The 15931-nt window shown below is 44.7% G+C and overlaps 1 protein-coding gene across 5 annotated transcripts in view; it reads right to left on the bottom strand.

The window, feature by feature from the left end:
* LOC120922705 overlaps positions 1-15931 on the bottom strand; it is a 122651-nt gene that overhangs the window by 72883 nt on the left and 33837 nt on the right. For all 5 annotated transcript variants that reach the window (XM_040334756.1, XM_040334764.1, XM_040334750.1 and 2 more), the window contains 2 exons: positions 7800-7864; positions 359-436 (listed from right to left, as the gene is read on the bottom strand). In XM_040334756.1, the coding sequence (XP_040190690.1) occupies positions 359-436; positions 7800-7864 (143 nt within the window). The remainder of the gene's footprint in view (positions 1-358; positions 437-7799; positions 7865-15931) is intronic.

The following is a 15931-nucleotide window of genomic DNA, read 5'->3' as shown; positions in this document are numbered from 1 at the left end:
TGCCCCCATGGAAAGCGGCTCTTGATAAAGGGGAGGAGCACCGATGGGGGGCCTCGGAAAAGGAGGATCTTTAGTAAATCAACCCCACAGCCTTTTATTTCTTCTGGGGGTTCTGTGCACTAGGCATTCATGGCTGATAATTGTGGTCTTCCCTTCTTCAAACATTTTAATGCAATGCCTCCTGCTGACATTTGCAACAATTTGTAGCTATAATAAATGGATGTTAGCTCTTTTATTCAGTTGTAAGTGTAAGACAAAAATACACAGAGCATGTATAATGTTTTCATTTGTTTCAAACATGTCTCATGTACAAAAGACTGATAGATGAGAAAAACATTTTCGCATTGTCATATCTTACCTGTGATTTCTCCGCAGAGAGCAATGAGCAAGAAGGTTTATTTTCTCCAAAGGCCACGAAGAAAGCAATGGCAGATTCCTAAAAAATAAAAACAATATTACTTTCAAGGACAACATTTGCAGCTTCTATATTTCTGCTCATAGGTTGTTATGACAAGATTTTCACAAACATACACATCTTTTTCAATTAGTCAAAGCAGGTCTTCATGGCCATTGTAGTTACGGTAATTCATATGGTTCAGACTGCCATTCAATACACACTAATGCAAGTTACATATGCATTTTTGGGGCATGCATTATTTTTTTGTCCTTCACCCCTCAATGCACCAGTACACACCTGTAGACACCTCTGCTGTGTTAAAAAAAAATTGGGTCACTTGCATATTTTGGTGTGTGGATGCACATTGAGGATCTAAAATAAATGGATGGGCATTTGCAGCAGTGCATGTACCACGATGCGAGTTGACACATCACACATGTACATATTAGGCATTGCACCCTAGAACATTTGACCATGCATCTAAGCAAACGGGACGATGAGCAAATTCAAATGTACCGTATTTGATTTATTTAAAGTATGACCCTCTTTCCATGGGGTACTGCTGATACTCCTACTTACTACAAAAGGTAATGAAGTTGATGGTATTTTGATAAAAAATTATGGTGTTGATTTACTAAAGGCAAAAAGGCTGTTTACTTTGCAAAGGAGGTTGCACCTTGTAGGAGAACTTTACTCAGAGCTCAGTGAATGTGGTGAGGTTTCACTGTGAAAATAATACCCAATAATGCAAGGAAAAAATTAAAATAAACTGCTTGCACATGATTGCTATTTTATGGCAGTGTAGCGCCTGGCTACTTCCAAGTACCAGTGATATTGAAATTTAGAGGGTGATCAGAGTATTAGTAGACTCTGATCCAAATTGTTATGTTTAAAACAGGGTCTCTGTCTCAGCTTTGCTGTGCTGTGGGCTCATTCTGTCGTTACTGGGGCGATGTTCCACCCCAGGACGATAGGTGGCAGCAGTGGAGCCGAGACTTGGGTGCTTTTTCCCAGCAGCCAATCAGGAGGGCGTTTCTTCGCTGGGAATTCTGGGAGAGGGTATTTATGGGACAGACGCCATTGAGTCTGGGTCTTCTTTGTCCAGTGTGGCACCCACCTTTAGGGTGGCCACATCACGGCGCCCCTGGCGTTATGGCCTACCTGGCCGGGCGTGTGTGCCACGCGGTGTTTCTGGTTCCAGGACTATGTTGGTCCGTAGCATTTGTGCAGCGTCGGGGACCCAGTAATCGACTGGGTTGCCAATTCTTGAAGATCCCAAGCGGTATAGCTTTAAGGTGGGGAGTCCATCTGCGGAGAGCAAATGAAAGGCTGGCGATCCAAAAGGATTTCGACAAACCATCGGGGATCAAGGTAGTCGGACACTGAAGGATTAATCACCTGTCAGTTGGTACCTGGGCGACAATAAGAAGGAGATCCAGGCGTAATTCTTCAAGGAGGATTGTCTCCGTAATTGAAATCAGTGGGGGCCTGTGGCAGAGGTTTCTCCCTGAGTCCATACCAGGAGGGTCTGTGGCAGAGACTTTTCCTCAAATTAAAGGTTTGAGTGATACTCCGGCTGCCAGGTCAGTGAGAAAGGCCTGTCCGGTTACTCTAAACCCACTCAGGCAGGAGTGGTGCAGAAAGTGTTACATACGGGAGCAGGACTGTTTCCAAATACTACGCCTGAATCTGCTGTTCCCCTTCTTCCTTCAACTCTATCCTTTCATTACCAGTTTATTGTTTTTACCCGGCTGGGTAATAAAGAGCACAGAAAAAGACACCTGTTGCGGACATTCCTTTACTGCTGCTATATGCACCATACACCCCTAGGAATTCGGAGAGCCACAAGGTAAATGTGCCACCCAAAACAAACCAGCAGCTCCTCCGGGGGTAGTGCTACACAAGCTATCTCCTGCAAATGTACGCAGCTGCTGACATGGCCATTTCACATATATTAGGCAGCCACGATCCACAAATAGACAGAAAGTGGCAGAAAAGAGATCAGCCCTGAGATGCAACAGATTAAAAAAGGAAAACAGCATTTTATTTTTTTAAATTGGGAATGTTTATAATACACAGGGGGTTATTTATGAAAGGCATATCCACTTTGCACTACAAGTGCAAAGTGCACTTGAAATTGCACTGAAAGTGCACTTGGAAGTGCAGTCGCTGTAAATCTGAGGGGAAGCTCTGAAATGAGGGGAGGCTCTGCTGATTTTATCATCCAATCATGTGCAAGCTAAAATGCTGTTTTTTATTTTCCTTGCATGTACCCCTCGGATCTACAGTGACTGCACTTCTAAGGCCCCATACTCACGAGCAAACATGTCTGCTGAAACTGGCCCGCAGGCCAGTTTCAGCAGACATGTTTGGTCGTGTGTGGGCGCGAGCGGGCCGAATTCCAGCAAACATTTGCCCGCCGGGCCTTTTCCCAGCAGACAAATATTCCTGGACTTGTTTTAAAACAGTCCGCTGGAATTCAGCCCGCTCGGACATGTACGGTCGTCAGTACAGACCTACCGTACATGTCCAGGCGCCCGCCGTCCCTCGCATGCGTCGAATGACTTCGACGCATGCGTGGAAGCATTTTAAAGGCGGGCCGCCCACGTCGCCGCGTCATTGTCGCGGCGACACCGCGTCATCGACGCGGCGACACCGCGGACACGCCCCGCGTATTGTTTACGCGCGGACTTCTGTACGATGGTGTGTACAACCATCGTACAGAAGCCCTCTGGCAGACATGTATGGTGGAAACGGTCCGACGGACCGCTTTCACCATACATGTTTGTCCGTGTGTACCCGGCCTTAGTGTACTTTCAGTGCAATTTCAAGTGCACTTTTCACTTGTATTGCAAAGTGGATTTGCCTTTTGTAAATAACCCCCACAGTGTTTTAGCAAACTACATTTAATTTAGTAAGGGCTTGCATCTACTTTAAAAGTGATTCTAAACTCATTTTTTAATACAGTAACAAACAGGTTTATACTTACCTGCTATGTGCAATAGAGTTGCGCAGAATGGCCCAAGACCTACTCTTCTCGGGCGCTCCAGGTTCTTCCTCTTCTTGGTGTGGCCCTATAGCAATCGGCTTGCTATGGGGGCACACCTACGGGGCTCGGTTCTGAGCCATTCTGCCTGCATCCATAGGCACAGGTGGCATTGCTCGGAGCTGACTGACAACAGCAGGAGCCAATGGCTCCCACTGCATCAGCAAAGCCTGTGAAATTGGGCAGAGCAGCACAGTGCTGGATCAAGTGAAGTAAGTATAAGGTGTGGTGAGTGGGCATAATGCTACCTAAACATTTTTTACCTTAATGCAAGGACTGCAATAAGAAAAAAAGGTGTTGGCTTTAGAACCACTTTAATCATTAGTAATAACCCATCACACACAACATTTTACCATAACTGCTTTTTTTTTTTTTTTTAAGAAACTTCATTTTAAATATTGTCTGATGATGATATTTTTGAGAAATAAAATTTACTATTGGATTAGAAAACTCCATTGTGCTCTCTGTGGGTAACCGATACGTGTTTTAATATGATTTTTTTTTTTATTACAACAATTCTATATTGCTTTGCTCTTTTACGGAGCTGTAATAGAAGAGATCAGTCACTTCATAGAAACATAATGCTAAAATCAGATTTGTCTGGAGTAATTCTTTCAAGCATAAAATAACACAAATTTAGAGGTTACGTGTTACGTGTCTATATTTTATACAGATTTGCAGGTAAATAGCATTGTTTCTGTCCTTATCCTCATTAGTCCCTTAGGATTTATATGCTAATATTAGGTAGATATCTGCCATGTTACATGTTCCCTTTACACCACCAGCCTGCAAAGGAAATTTGATTGCCACCTAGTGTTCATTCATAAACAGACATTTTCCACTAGTAGTCAGAGGAATTTAATCATACAGAAATTGCTTTGAGGAAATTCTATTAAATATATATTAGATACAAACTTTAACACCACCTATTATGAAAGTGAAAAACCCTGTAGCTCAGTGCTTATTTTCCAAAAACTTTAATATGATCTAAATCAGTGGTGTAGGAAATACTTTACGGAGGATTTTAAAATCAATACCCCCTTTAGCATTGATTATTTTTTACCGTCAAAACAGAAATATTCTCAGGATGGTATGTAATAAGCCATTTCAGTTAAAAAGCAACTTCAGCCGAACAGCTCAATACACAAATATAGAAATACTTCTCTGACAAAAAGGCTTCAACAATAAGGCTGTATGCGTATGGACACCTACAACGCATTTATTTCTTTAGCTCTGAATGCAGCTCTATTAAATCCAATGTGTCCATAAACATGTGGGTGTTTATCTTTGTTTACTGGAGAAGGTTACAGTGACTTAAAACTGAAACGCCCAAATCTTGCATTCAGGGAAGAGTGTTTTGGACCATGTATGACTAAGAAAATGTTTTAGGAGATCTGCAGTAGTATCACTAGTGTAGCGCTAACCTCGCAGGAGCCACTGGTGAATGTTGGTTATCTCCCACCCTGCACAGCCAGGCACATTCATTTCTCAATCACTCCTGACGTAGGGTGACCACATGTCCTGGATTGCCCGGGACAGTCCTGCATTTTGCAGGTCTGTCCCGGGCACATTTATTCCAGGACAATACAGTGTCCCGGAATGAAACTGACACAGCTACCCCCCCGGACCAATCTGATACCCCCCAAAAAAGGCCGCCACATCACCACTTTACTCACTGACAGTACTTGTCCTGGCCGGGAATGCCCTGAGGAGCACAATCCCCGCCCCCTGATTGTGATTGGAGAAATCATAAATCCCACCTCTTGTGTCCAATCACTGTGCTGTGATTCGTTACAGCATAAGCTGATTTTTGGGAAAGGAATGTGTCCCTGAATTGTAGTTTGGAAATGTGGTCACCCTACTCCTGAGGCAAGAAGCAGTCTTTGCAGCTTTGTTTTTTGTTTGTTTTTTATTTAGGGGAATTGAACTTGGATGGCAAAGGGTTATTATGGGATGCCCCCTTGATCAGTAGAAACTCTTCACGGACACAACTATATAGATCCAGTATAATAACAGTCCTTCTCTTCTACCTCTAGCACAGATTTGCTTGCAGAACTGCAACTCCCAGGAAAAGCTATCACTTTGATGATGGTCTGACAAGAGCATATTCAGACCATAGCAAATGCCCTTTGCATGCAGGGACCACAGGCCCCTTTGGTGTAGCAAAATTAGAGGTTTTTGGTGCTAGTTGTCCTTTCCTGTGTGTACTGTTCCCAGTACCACTTCTTCAGGCACTGCCAGCCACCTGGATGCAGCTGCCTCTTTCACTAGCCCTCCTGGCTACTTCTTCACAGTCCTTCCAGACTGACTCTGCATCCATCCCAGACTGCTTGCATTCAGTCCCTTCAGGCATGCCTCTCAGTCTTCTGACTACAACACTCACCAGCCCTCTTGGCTGTCTTTCTCCCTGGAGATTTCCCTGGCAGTGTTCTCCTGCTGTCCTTTCCTTGCTCCCGTGCCTCCTGGTCAGGATCCCTCTGTGTCTCATGAGAAGGGTCCTTTCTGCACCCAAACCCAGGCCTGAGTTCACCCATCTCCTCAGACTAGGGAGCTACTCTCAAAGATAGCCTAAAAATCCATCTCCATCTTTAACCCAAAATCCAACTCCCCCTGCTGGGCTGACCCAGAGTATTTGAGGGGGCCTTCTGCCTGCCAATCAATCTGTTGGGGATTGGTCAGGGCCCTCAGAACACCCCAAATAGCTCCTCCTATACCCAGTGGGGTATTTAGGTTTTGTGCTGCCCTAGGTCTGACTAAACTCATGCAACCCCTAGTTTAAATATGATCCACCCCTTCCTGACAAGGTCACACCCCTTCCTGTTTAAGACCTGCCCTGATATTTTCCAGTGGGGACACTAGTTCTGAGGGCCTTGGGGGGGGGGAGATTACCTTAATCTGCAGAGATTTCCTCTCACTTCCTGTTTGGCTATGGGTCAGGAAATTAAGGGAAATGAACGGATGGCAAAAACATTTTTTTTAACAGGGGCTATAAACATCCCTCACTCAATCCAAAAAAGTGTTGCCTATAGTTATACATTAAGCATAAATTTCTGCTAAAATTATGGAAGACTAAGAGGCTATAACCATGCAAGTGGTTCAGCAGAAAACATATAGCACAGTAATGAAGGTATGTGGTCCAGGCAGTGAGCAAAAAAAAGGACTGGTGGCAGGAACAAATAAATCCATTTGTTTATTTTTCTCATCAGTAATAAACAGAAATAAAATGAAAAAGGTTGCAAACCAAAAAATTAAAAAAAAATAAAATAACAAACATGTTATACTTACCTCCACTGTACAGCTCGTTTTGCACAGATTGGCCCCGATCCACGTCTTCTGGGGTCCCTCGGTGGCTGTCTCTGGTTCTCCCTGCACGAACTACACACGTTTACGCGAGAGAGCTTGCAATGTTTGTAGTCCTTGCGGGCGCGCTCCTGTGATACAGCGAGTGGCCATAGCGGCTCGCTGTATCACTCGGCCCCGCCCCTCGGCACGCCGTGTCACTGGATGTGATTGACAGCAGTGCCAGCCAATAGCTGCGCTGCTTTCAATCCATCCGCTCTAGCCAATCAGCAGCCAGGCTGAGCGGCGAAGAGGATGCCAGGACCAAGCGCGGAAGTTTCGAGGGGTCAGGTAAGTATAACGGGGGGGCCGGGATACTCTGAAGGTTTTTCACCTTAATGCATAGATGAAAAAACATTTTCCTTTTCAACTCCTTTAAGATTCCTTAATATGTACAACTGACACAAGCAAAGGATTGCAGGAGAATCCTACTATCTACCTACCAGGTATAGGTGACCATATCGGTGTCCCTTGTGTCTGCAACATCCCTATCACAGTGGCACCAGTGTGGCCGCTTTATACCATCAGATCGATTTGTCTTGTCTTTGTCTAAAAGTGTAGCCAGCAGGGGCTCTTTTCATGCTGCCCCCCTGCAAAGCGCTGCCCTAGGCCTGGGCCTTGTTGGCCTAGGCCAAGATATAGCATTGGAATAGTATGTGCATTACAGTAGCCATAACACATACAATTAATGGAAGACTTTTCAATGAAACACAACCTGTCTAGTTTAAAAGCATTTAAGCAGCATTTATCCTACATTCCTCATGTTGGCTCGTTCTATAGACATATTCATTTTAGTTATAAGTCAGTCTTAAACACTCTTGTGCCCTCTCGTGGTTAAGTATCAACATGCATTTTGCTCAATAACTAGCCATCATGCACATTCTAATAGAAAATGAATATAACACAGCAGAATAATACTGAAATATTTAGAATTTACTGATATTTAGATTGTATTACATGGAAAATTACACCCTGAAATGACATTCACACCATACTTTTCTTGTGGTTTTAAATTACCTTAAGAAATTACATAAGCTCAGGTATTCCTCTTGTACTTTTGCAGCGAGGATCTTATTGAATGCCTGAAGGGCAGAATAAAAAAATCAGAGTTAAAAAATGCAAACATTACATCACATCATTAATTATGAATAATCAAGTAAATAAAAAAGTACTTGGGAACAGCAGAAACCTTTCCAATAGCACAAAAATGTCTGTAAGTGCTTTTAAAGTTGATCAGTTTGTGACATAATCAAGGAAAAGGTGCACTGTGCGTCTACAATACTGCAGTAGTAGCCAAAAAGACTCAGACAGTGCAAAATATGGATGCATTCAGGTGTACTTGAAAAGGTGAAATTAATCATTTATTTCCTGATAATGCCAAATTGCACACTTTATTATTTTAAGCACTGACCCCTTAACATAACCTGAATGCAATTTCAGAGATCTGACCCACCCCACCCCAACAAAATCTTTCTTATTAGGCCCTTATGTCCATAACAGCCAGGCACATGTGGCAAGTATTTAAAATGAAAACCAGTCTGTGGCCACTTTTCTTAAAATAGTCTATTAGTGTATTCATTAACCACTTAAGCCCCGGACCATTTTGCAGCTAAATGCCCAGGCCAGGTTTTGCGATTCGGCACTGCGTCGCTTTAACAGACAATTGCGCGGTCGTGTGACGTGGCTCCCAAACAAAATTGGCGTCCTTTTTTCCCCACAAATAGAGCTTTCTTTTGGTGGTATTTGATCACCTCTGCGATTTTTATTTTTTGCGCTATAAACAAAAATAGAGCGACAATTTTGAAAAAAATGCAATATTTTTTACTTTTTGCTATAATAAATATCCCCCAAAAACATATATAAAAAAAAAAAATTTCCTCAGTTTAGGCCGATACTTATTCTTCTACCTATTTTTGTTAAAAAAAATCGCAATAAGCGTTTATCGATTGGTTTGCGCAAAATTTATAGCGTTTACAAAATAGGAGATAGTTTTATGGCATTTTTATTAATTTTTTTTTTTTACTACTATTGGCGGCGATCAGCGATTTTTTTCGTGACTGCGACATTATGGCGGACACTTCAGACAATTTTGACGCATTTTTGGGACCATTGTCATTTTCACAGCAAAAAATGAATTTAAATTGCATCGTTTATTGTGAAAATTACAGTTGCAGTTTGGGAGTTAACCACAGGGGGCGCTGTAGGAGTTAGGGTTCACCTAGTGTGTGTTTAAAACTGTAGGGGGGTGTGGCTGTAGGACTGACGTCATCGATCGAGTCTCCCTTATAAAAAGGATCACTCGATCGATACGCCGCCACAGTGAAGCACGGGGAAGCCGTGTTTACATACGGCTCTCCCCGTTCTTCAGCTCTGGGGAGCGATCGCGCGATCGCTCCCCGAGGGAATCCGCCCGCCGCACACAGCGGGGGGGGGGGTCCCGATCGGACCCCCCACCCGCTAGAAGGCAAGGACGTATATATACGCCCTTCTGCCTGTCCGTGCCATTTTGCGGACGTATATAGTCGTGCGGCGGGCAGTAAGGGGTTAAAATGGAAGATGTTTAAAAAAATCTGACTTGATATTGCTATCCCACTGTACAGCAGATACCTATTCAGTGATAGCTAGAGGTAGGTGACCCAAGGAAGATGCAACTGTAAATAGTTGTTTCACCATTCTGGCTATGCAATGTGTGAATCACTGAACAGTTAGTTAGTCAGTCAGGTTGAAAAAAGACACAAGTCCACCCAGTTCAACCATAAAAAAATAAAATAATAATATCATACAATGCCATATACCCAACTCCATACCCACAGTTGATCCAGGGGAAGGCAAAAAAAAACAGCAAAGCATGATCCAATTTGCTACAGCAGGGGAAAAAATTCCTTCCTGATCCCCCGAGAGGCAATCGGATTTACCCTGGATCAACTTTGCCTATAAATGTTAGTACCCAGTTATATTATGTACATTTGGGAAATAATCCAGGCCTTTCTTAAAGCAATCTACTAAGCTGGCCAGAAACACCTCTGCAATGAGTCTATTCCACATTTTCACAGCTCTTACTGTGAAGAAACCTTTCCGTATTTGGAGGTGAAATCTCTTTTCCTCTAGATGTAAAGAGTGCCCCCCTTGTCCTTAGTGTTGACTGTAAAGTGAATAACTCAACACCAAGTTCACTATATGGACCCCTTATATATTTGTACATGTTGATTATATCCCCCCCCCCCCCCTCAATCTCCTCTTCTCAGGAGTGAATAAATTCAGTTCCACTAATCTTTCCTCATAGCTGAGCTCCTCCATGCCTCTCATCAGTTTGGTTGCCTTTCTCTGCACTTTCTCCAGTTACCCAATATCCGTTTTGAGAACTGGGGCCCAAAACTGAACTGCATATTCCAGATGAGGTCTTACTAATGATTTGTACAGGGGCAACATTATATCTCTCTCTCTGGAGTCCATACCTCTATTAATACAAGAAAGGACTTTGCTCGCTTTGGAAACCGCAGCTTGGCATTGCATGCCATTATTGATTTTATGATCTACCAAAATTGTCTAGTTAGAATATTTAAACATATTTTGGCCATTAATACTGTTTTAACATTTACTTCTCTTCACCTTGTGTTTCTGTGCTTTTATTTTATCTGTTAAAGAAAACCAATGGAGAGAAAAGCATAAGTCAAATGATACTTACCTTGTAAGTATCTGCCTCTGTTAAAGTTGAACTCCAGCAAAGCTTCAACCCATACTGAGTTAAATGGGTGGACACCTGCTCATGTTGTTAGACATGGTCCTCAAATATTTTGGAGAAAATTATAATATCATCTAGATAGACTAACACAGTTTCAAAATTGAAATATCCCAAGCATCTCTTCATCAGGCATTGGAAAGTACGGGGGGGGGGGGGACTGCTCAGTCGAAAGGGCATGCAAATACATGGGAATAGGGCATGATAAAGGCAGTCTTTTCGTGGTCATGGTCCTTCACTAGGACTTGCTAGTGTCATAGGTAGAGAAAAACTTGGCTTGACCCAATCCTAATGTGACTCCTCCACCCTGGGTAATGGGTAGTTGTCCATTGGGTACAGGCATTTAGCTTTCAGTAATTCACAAAATGTCACAGACTCCCTTCTTTTTTTCATACCAGGACAACGGGAGAAGCCCATGGGCTACGGTTTTCCCTAATTACCCCATTCTGTAGAATGTTGCGGATCAAGTCCTTGATCGCTGGGCACAGGGTTTGGGGAATATGATGGTACTGCTTTCGGATGGGTGGTGCACCTCCCACATGAATCAGGTAGTCAATAGCCTCTGTGCAGCCGTGGTCCTCCAGGCTAGTGGCAAAGGCCAGTAGCTGTATCTCTAGCAGTGGATGAAATAGTCATTGCTGTGGTCTGGAAAAGTCTTGGAAATGAATGGCCAGCTGTTGCAGCAGTGATTTATATTGCAGCTCATTCAAGGAGGTCATTGCTTCCTGCAATGGGGCGTAGACTGCTTCCACTCTGGTCTGGGCCTCCGAATTGCAGTAGCGGGGCACCATATAGAGGTATGCTATGGTGTTGTGGTTAGGGAAGGGGATCGAAGAAGTTCCCAGATCGATAGGCTGAACTAAAACCGTCCCCTTGTTGACCTTAGATAAGGTGCGGGTGACCAACCTCTCCCCTGGTATTGCTAGGTCTTTAACAAGCTCCACCATGACCGTGGCCCCTTGCAATTTCTTGTGAGCCCCAATGGGCAGACCTGACACTACCTCTTGTGGGGTACCAGGAGTAAAATTTGTTTGGGGGGTGTATGGATAACCCCTACTTGCTCAGGCTGCTTTTACACTGCCTTTTGGTAGCACTCATAGGCCAGGATCACATTGAGCCAGGTAGCTCTCAAACCACAGCCCACCGGACTGAATACTTGAACTTGGACCGCAAGCGGTGTAGTTCGCAAGTCTTTCAAGTGTTCGTGCCCGGAATGACAGGTACTGCTGAGCTCTCTGGGCTGTGAGTCACTATGACCCCCACTCACTCCACCACCTGATCGTCTATCTGAATCTTCACTCAAGTAGCACCTTCCACCAGGATGGGCAGGTTGTTAACTGCCTTGAGGGACAGCCAAGAAGGGTCCAGCTGGTCCCGCCTCCCAAATTGCTGGGCATTGAGCTCGTACTTCATGATAGTGACCTACAATTCCATGTTGATTAGGGAAGGGACCTCCTGCCCATTGACAAGGACATTCACCACTGGACTTGGCACGACCATAGCCTTATATCTGATGGGACTTTGTGCTGATGGACGGTCCCATGGGCCATCCCCTTGCCCCGAAAGCCACTAGTTTAACAGCAGCCTATGGGAGCTTATGATTTAAGGCTGACCACAGTTCCGGGCTACATGTCCAAAGCGACCACACCGCCAGCACTTCCGGTGTCACGTACCTGATGGAGATCAAGCAGGAGAGGGGGCTTCTCTTGCACCTCCTGTATGACACCCCTGGTAGTGATGACAGGGAGTGACGGACACAGAGTGGCATGAGGGCCGATGTAATAGATGACACTGGCTGAGTCTTGGCAGGAACCAATGAGAGCGCTGGGCAGACTCTGAGAACAGGAGCTCTGTATCGCTGAGTCAGCAGATGGAGGCGTAGACAAGGTCATCAACAGCCGGACAGAGCAGGTACCGAAATGAAAGGCAGAGGCAGAAATGGGACACAGGCAGGGTTCGGTACACAGTCAGGCAGCAAGGTACAGAGACATCAGGCAGAGGCAGTGTCAGACACAAGCCGGGGTCAGGTAGGCAGGTGGAGGTCAAGGAGTAGGTTCAGGTGAAGCCGGTCAAGATACAGGAAACTGGAACAGATCAGGTAACAGGCACTAGCTGAAAGACCACTCAGCAATGTTCATGTGTCAGTGTTCTGTTTAAATAAGGTTACTTGAAGCCCATACATGCGCCAATACAAGTCCCTCTTTGTGCACACACTGGTGTGCCCGTGCTTGTGCACAGATGCGCGCCTCTTAGCCGGACTTCTCTTACATCCGGTCTCTTCGCAATGGATTCTTACACCTAGAGGAATGTGCTGAATCCTGTTTAAATGTGGACATCTCTTCAAGGACGCCATGTTCTGAGTGAGCTCCCTTATAGCCATCTATATGGTCAACAAAGGGTCAAGGCCTCCTCTTTCAGGTGTAGCAGTTCCTGCTTTTTCATCACCACCATGGTTGCTTCCATCTCTCTCTGTTCCCGCACAACCGTATAAACTACGGTATCGATACATGAGAGGGTGGGTTGCACTTTAATTCAGTCCTGTAGGGCTCGCCTGACTTGCCCGGCCTTCATGCCCACTACAAACTGATCATTCAGTAGTTTGCCTGAAAAGGTTATATCGGATCAGCCGTGTACATCTGTCAGGTCACCCGTAGCCAGGTGACAAGTGCACCCCGTAGGGGTCAGGGATGCACCACAGGGTGGTGAATCCTATGGCCGACTGCTGCTAGCAGAGACGAAGCGTGAACCTAAGATCACCCAGGGCGCGGAGTCTAAGACCCAGTTTTGTATTCACCAGAGCCCTTGATGGTAGGGATGGTCTTGGCCGCAACTGGGTCCAGGTCGCATCCCCGAGATTCCTCAAGTCACACTCCGCAGGGAGAAGGGGGAAGCAGCCAGTAGGACAAGCAGTGGTGATGGACAGGCCGAGGTCAGGGCAACAGGCAGACAAGGATAACCGTGGAACATGCAAATAGTCAGGGGCACAGGCAGACAAGGAAGTCGGGGACAAGCCAAAACGGTACACGGAAGATGATCGTAGCACTCTGCAAACAGGAACTAGAAATTACACTGCAGACAGGAACTAAGCATAGGAACACTGTTGAACAGCACTGCAGACCTGTAGAGCAAAGGTTAATATAGGCTTCCTGGGATGGACTAGGGTGGAGCCATACAGGAAGAGGAAGTGATAAGAAGGGAGACCAGAACAGGATCTGCCTCTAATGAACACATGGAGATCAGGTAGGCAGACAGACTTGATGCATATTCATGACAACATCCTTCTTTTCTGGGCCCTTCCACAGACTTTGTAGTGCTACCACAAAGTGGGTGAGGCTTTTGTCCTCCTGTTTCCTACTGATAAAGCATCTCTACCTTAACTCAGGAACTGTCATCTTGTCTCTGAAGAGGCTCTCCAGGTGTGCTACGATTTGTTCCAGGTCGGGACCGTTTCTCTTCTGGTAGCACCATCACTGTTCCGCGGGTGTCATCTACCAAGGAGTTGATGACCAGCTTTGTGATCAGCTGAGCGGGAACCTAATACATACACGCAACACTCTTTTGCCTCTCCTCCCACCAAGCAAGGGAGTTATTGGACTATTTAAACTGCAGCAAAAAGGGTAATTTCCTACCCACTGCCGCCAAATGTGGGAAGTGCAGTGTGATGCGGTGCAAGAAAACACACAGACTATAGGTGCAATTTCAAAAGAATATTGTAGCGAAAGTACAGCAAAAACAATCAGCCCAGCAGGAAAGCAACACAAGCTTTCACAAGTTGGAACAGCAAAGTGGCAATAGCGAAAGCATCTGTCATGGGGGGCGGAATGCAGCCTGGCCTGTCTGCACCCAAACGGGGAGGCTTCCAGGAAGGTTGGCGTGTTCCTACACTTTCCCTACTCCTCCAGAACCTTTCCTTGAAGCACTGACCCTGACAGATGGGTGACCTGTACCCACTCTAACCACTCGCAAAATGTGTGCCAAACCCAGGAACCAGGGTCTTAAATAGACTCTGCCTGACCCAAGATGGTCGCGAGAGTTACATAGGGTGCCAGCATCCAATGGGATAGCTGCCTTCCTGTAACCGAGGAAACCATAGGGAAACTAGGTTCCTCTCAACTTCTCCGTCCACCTGCACTGGAGACAAGCGCCACCTGCATTGGAGAAAGTAGACTACACCTGCCTACAGGTTGACAGGTTCACTTTAAATAAGCTTGTTGTTTTAAATATAACAAGTTATATTTAGTAAGGTAGCACCCAAATTGCTGCATTTAAAAAGACACTATTAAAAAATGCATAAGTAAATTTTATTGTCGGGAAATTGGCAGCAGTTACCGGTACATTCAATATGGGATTCACCACAACATTCATTACATTCCACTTTAACTGCAGGAACTGATTAACAATGCATGATTCATTGTTTTAAGCATTAACACATAGATACCTTAAATACTAATTTCACAGTGAATCGTGCAGTAGCACTAGCATAAAATAAAACCTGAAACGACAGAATGCAGTAGAAAGATATACACCCTAAGCCATACCTCCCAACATTTTGAGATGGGAACAAGGGACAATTATTAGAAAAAGTAGGTAGGCATAGGACATCCCCCCTTAAAGGAGAATTGAACACAAAAAAAATACTATTTCTTTTATATTGGCTTTTAACATTTACAAATGCAGCAATTTAGAAATTGGAAAGGTTTGGCATTGGGAAACACTTTTTAAAAGACAAAAAGTGCATTTTATATACAACTATATAGATCTAACCAGAATTAGGGACAAACGAAGAGGCAAGAGGGACAGAGGGACTTTGTTCCAAATCAGGGACAGTCCCTCTAAATCAGGGACAGTTGCCTAGCCCATTTGCTGTTATGGACTGTCTCACAATTAACTTCTTACTATAACCAGATATGCCATTTTTTTTTCTTTCTTTTTTTTCTTACAGGGAACGATGAAATGAAACCTGTTTTGAGATGGGCAGTCATTTTTGGCCTTCTTATGAAAATGATAGATGTCTGGCACACAGCTTTTAAACCAATGACCTAGAACAAGTTTGCAGATAGTGAAGCCAGAGCTGTATTATTCCTCCACGTCAGCTTTGGAGCTACTGGAGAACTAGTGGTTTCTAAAAAAAAAATCAGCAATGATGGCCTCTGTTTTAATTTTAGCGCAGATTTTTTTTGAAAATTTGACAAAACACCCCCAACATTTTACTTTCTTAACCACTAGCTCTCCTGCATGAACCGCCATACCTGTACGGCGGCTCACACAGGCGCAATTACAGGCAGGCAGGTCCCACTGCGCTCTCTCTCTCTGGCTACACAGGTCGGGCAGATTCGATGTCTTCCAAGGACCCGCGATCGCCTAACACAGAGGCAGAACGGGTATCTGCCTTTGTAAACAAGGCGAATCT

This window comes from Rana temporaria, chromosome 1, assembly GCF_905171775.1.
Source record: "Rana temporaria chromosome 1, aRanTem1.1, whole genome shotgun sequence".
Taxonomy (NCBI): Eukaryota; Metazoa; Chordata; class Amphibia; order Anura; family Ranidae; genus Rana; species Rana temporaria.
The sequence above is the reverse complement of the archived record's forward strand: the minus strand, read 5'-3'. Positions and strand labels throughout refer to the sequence as shown.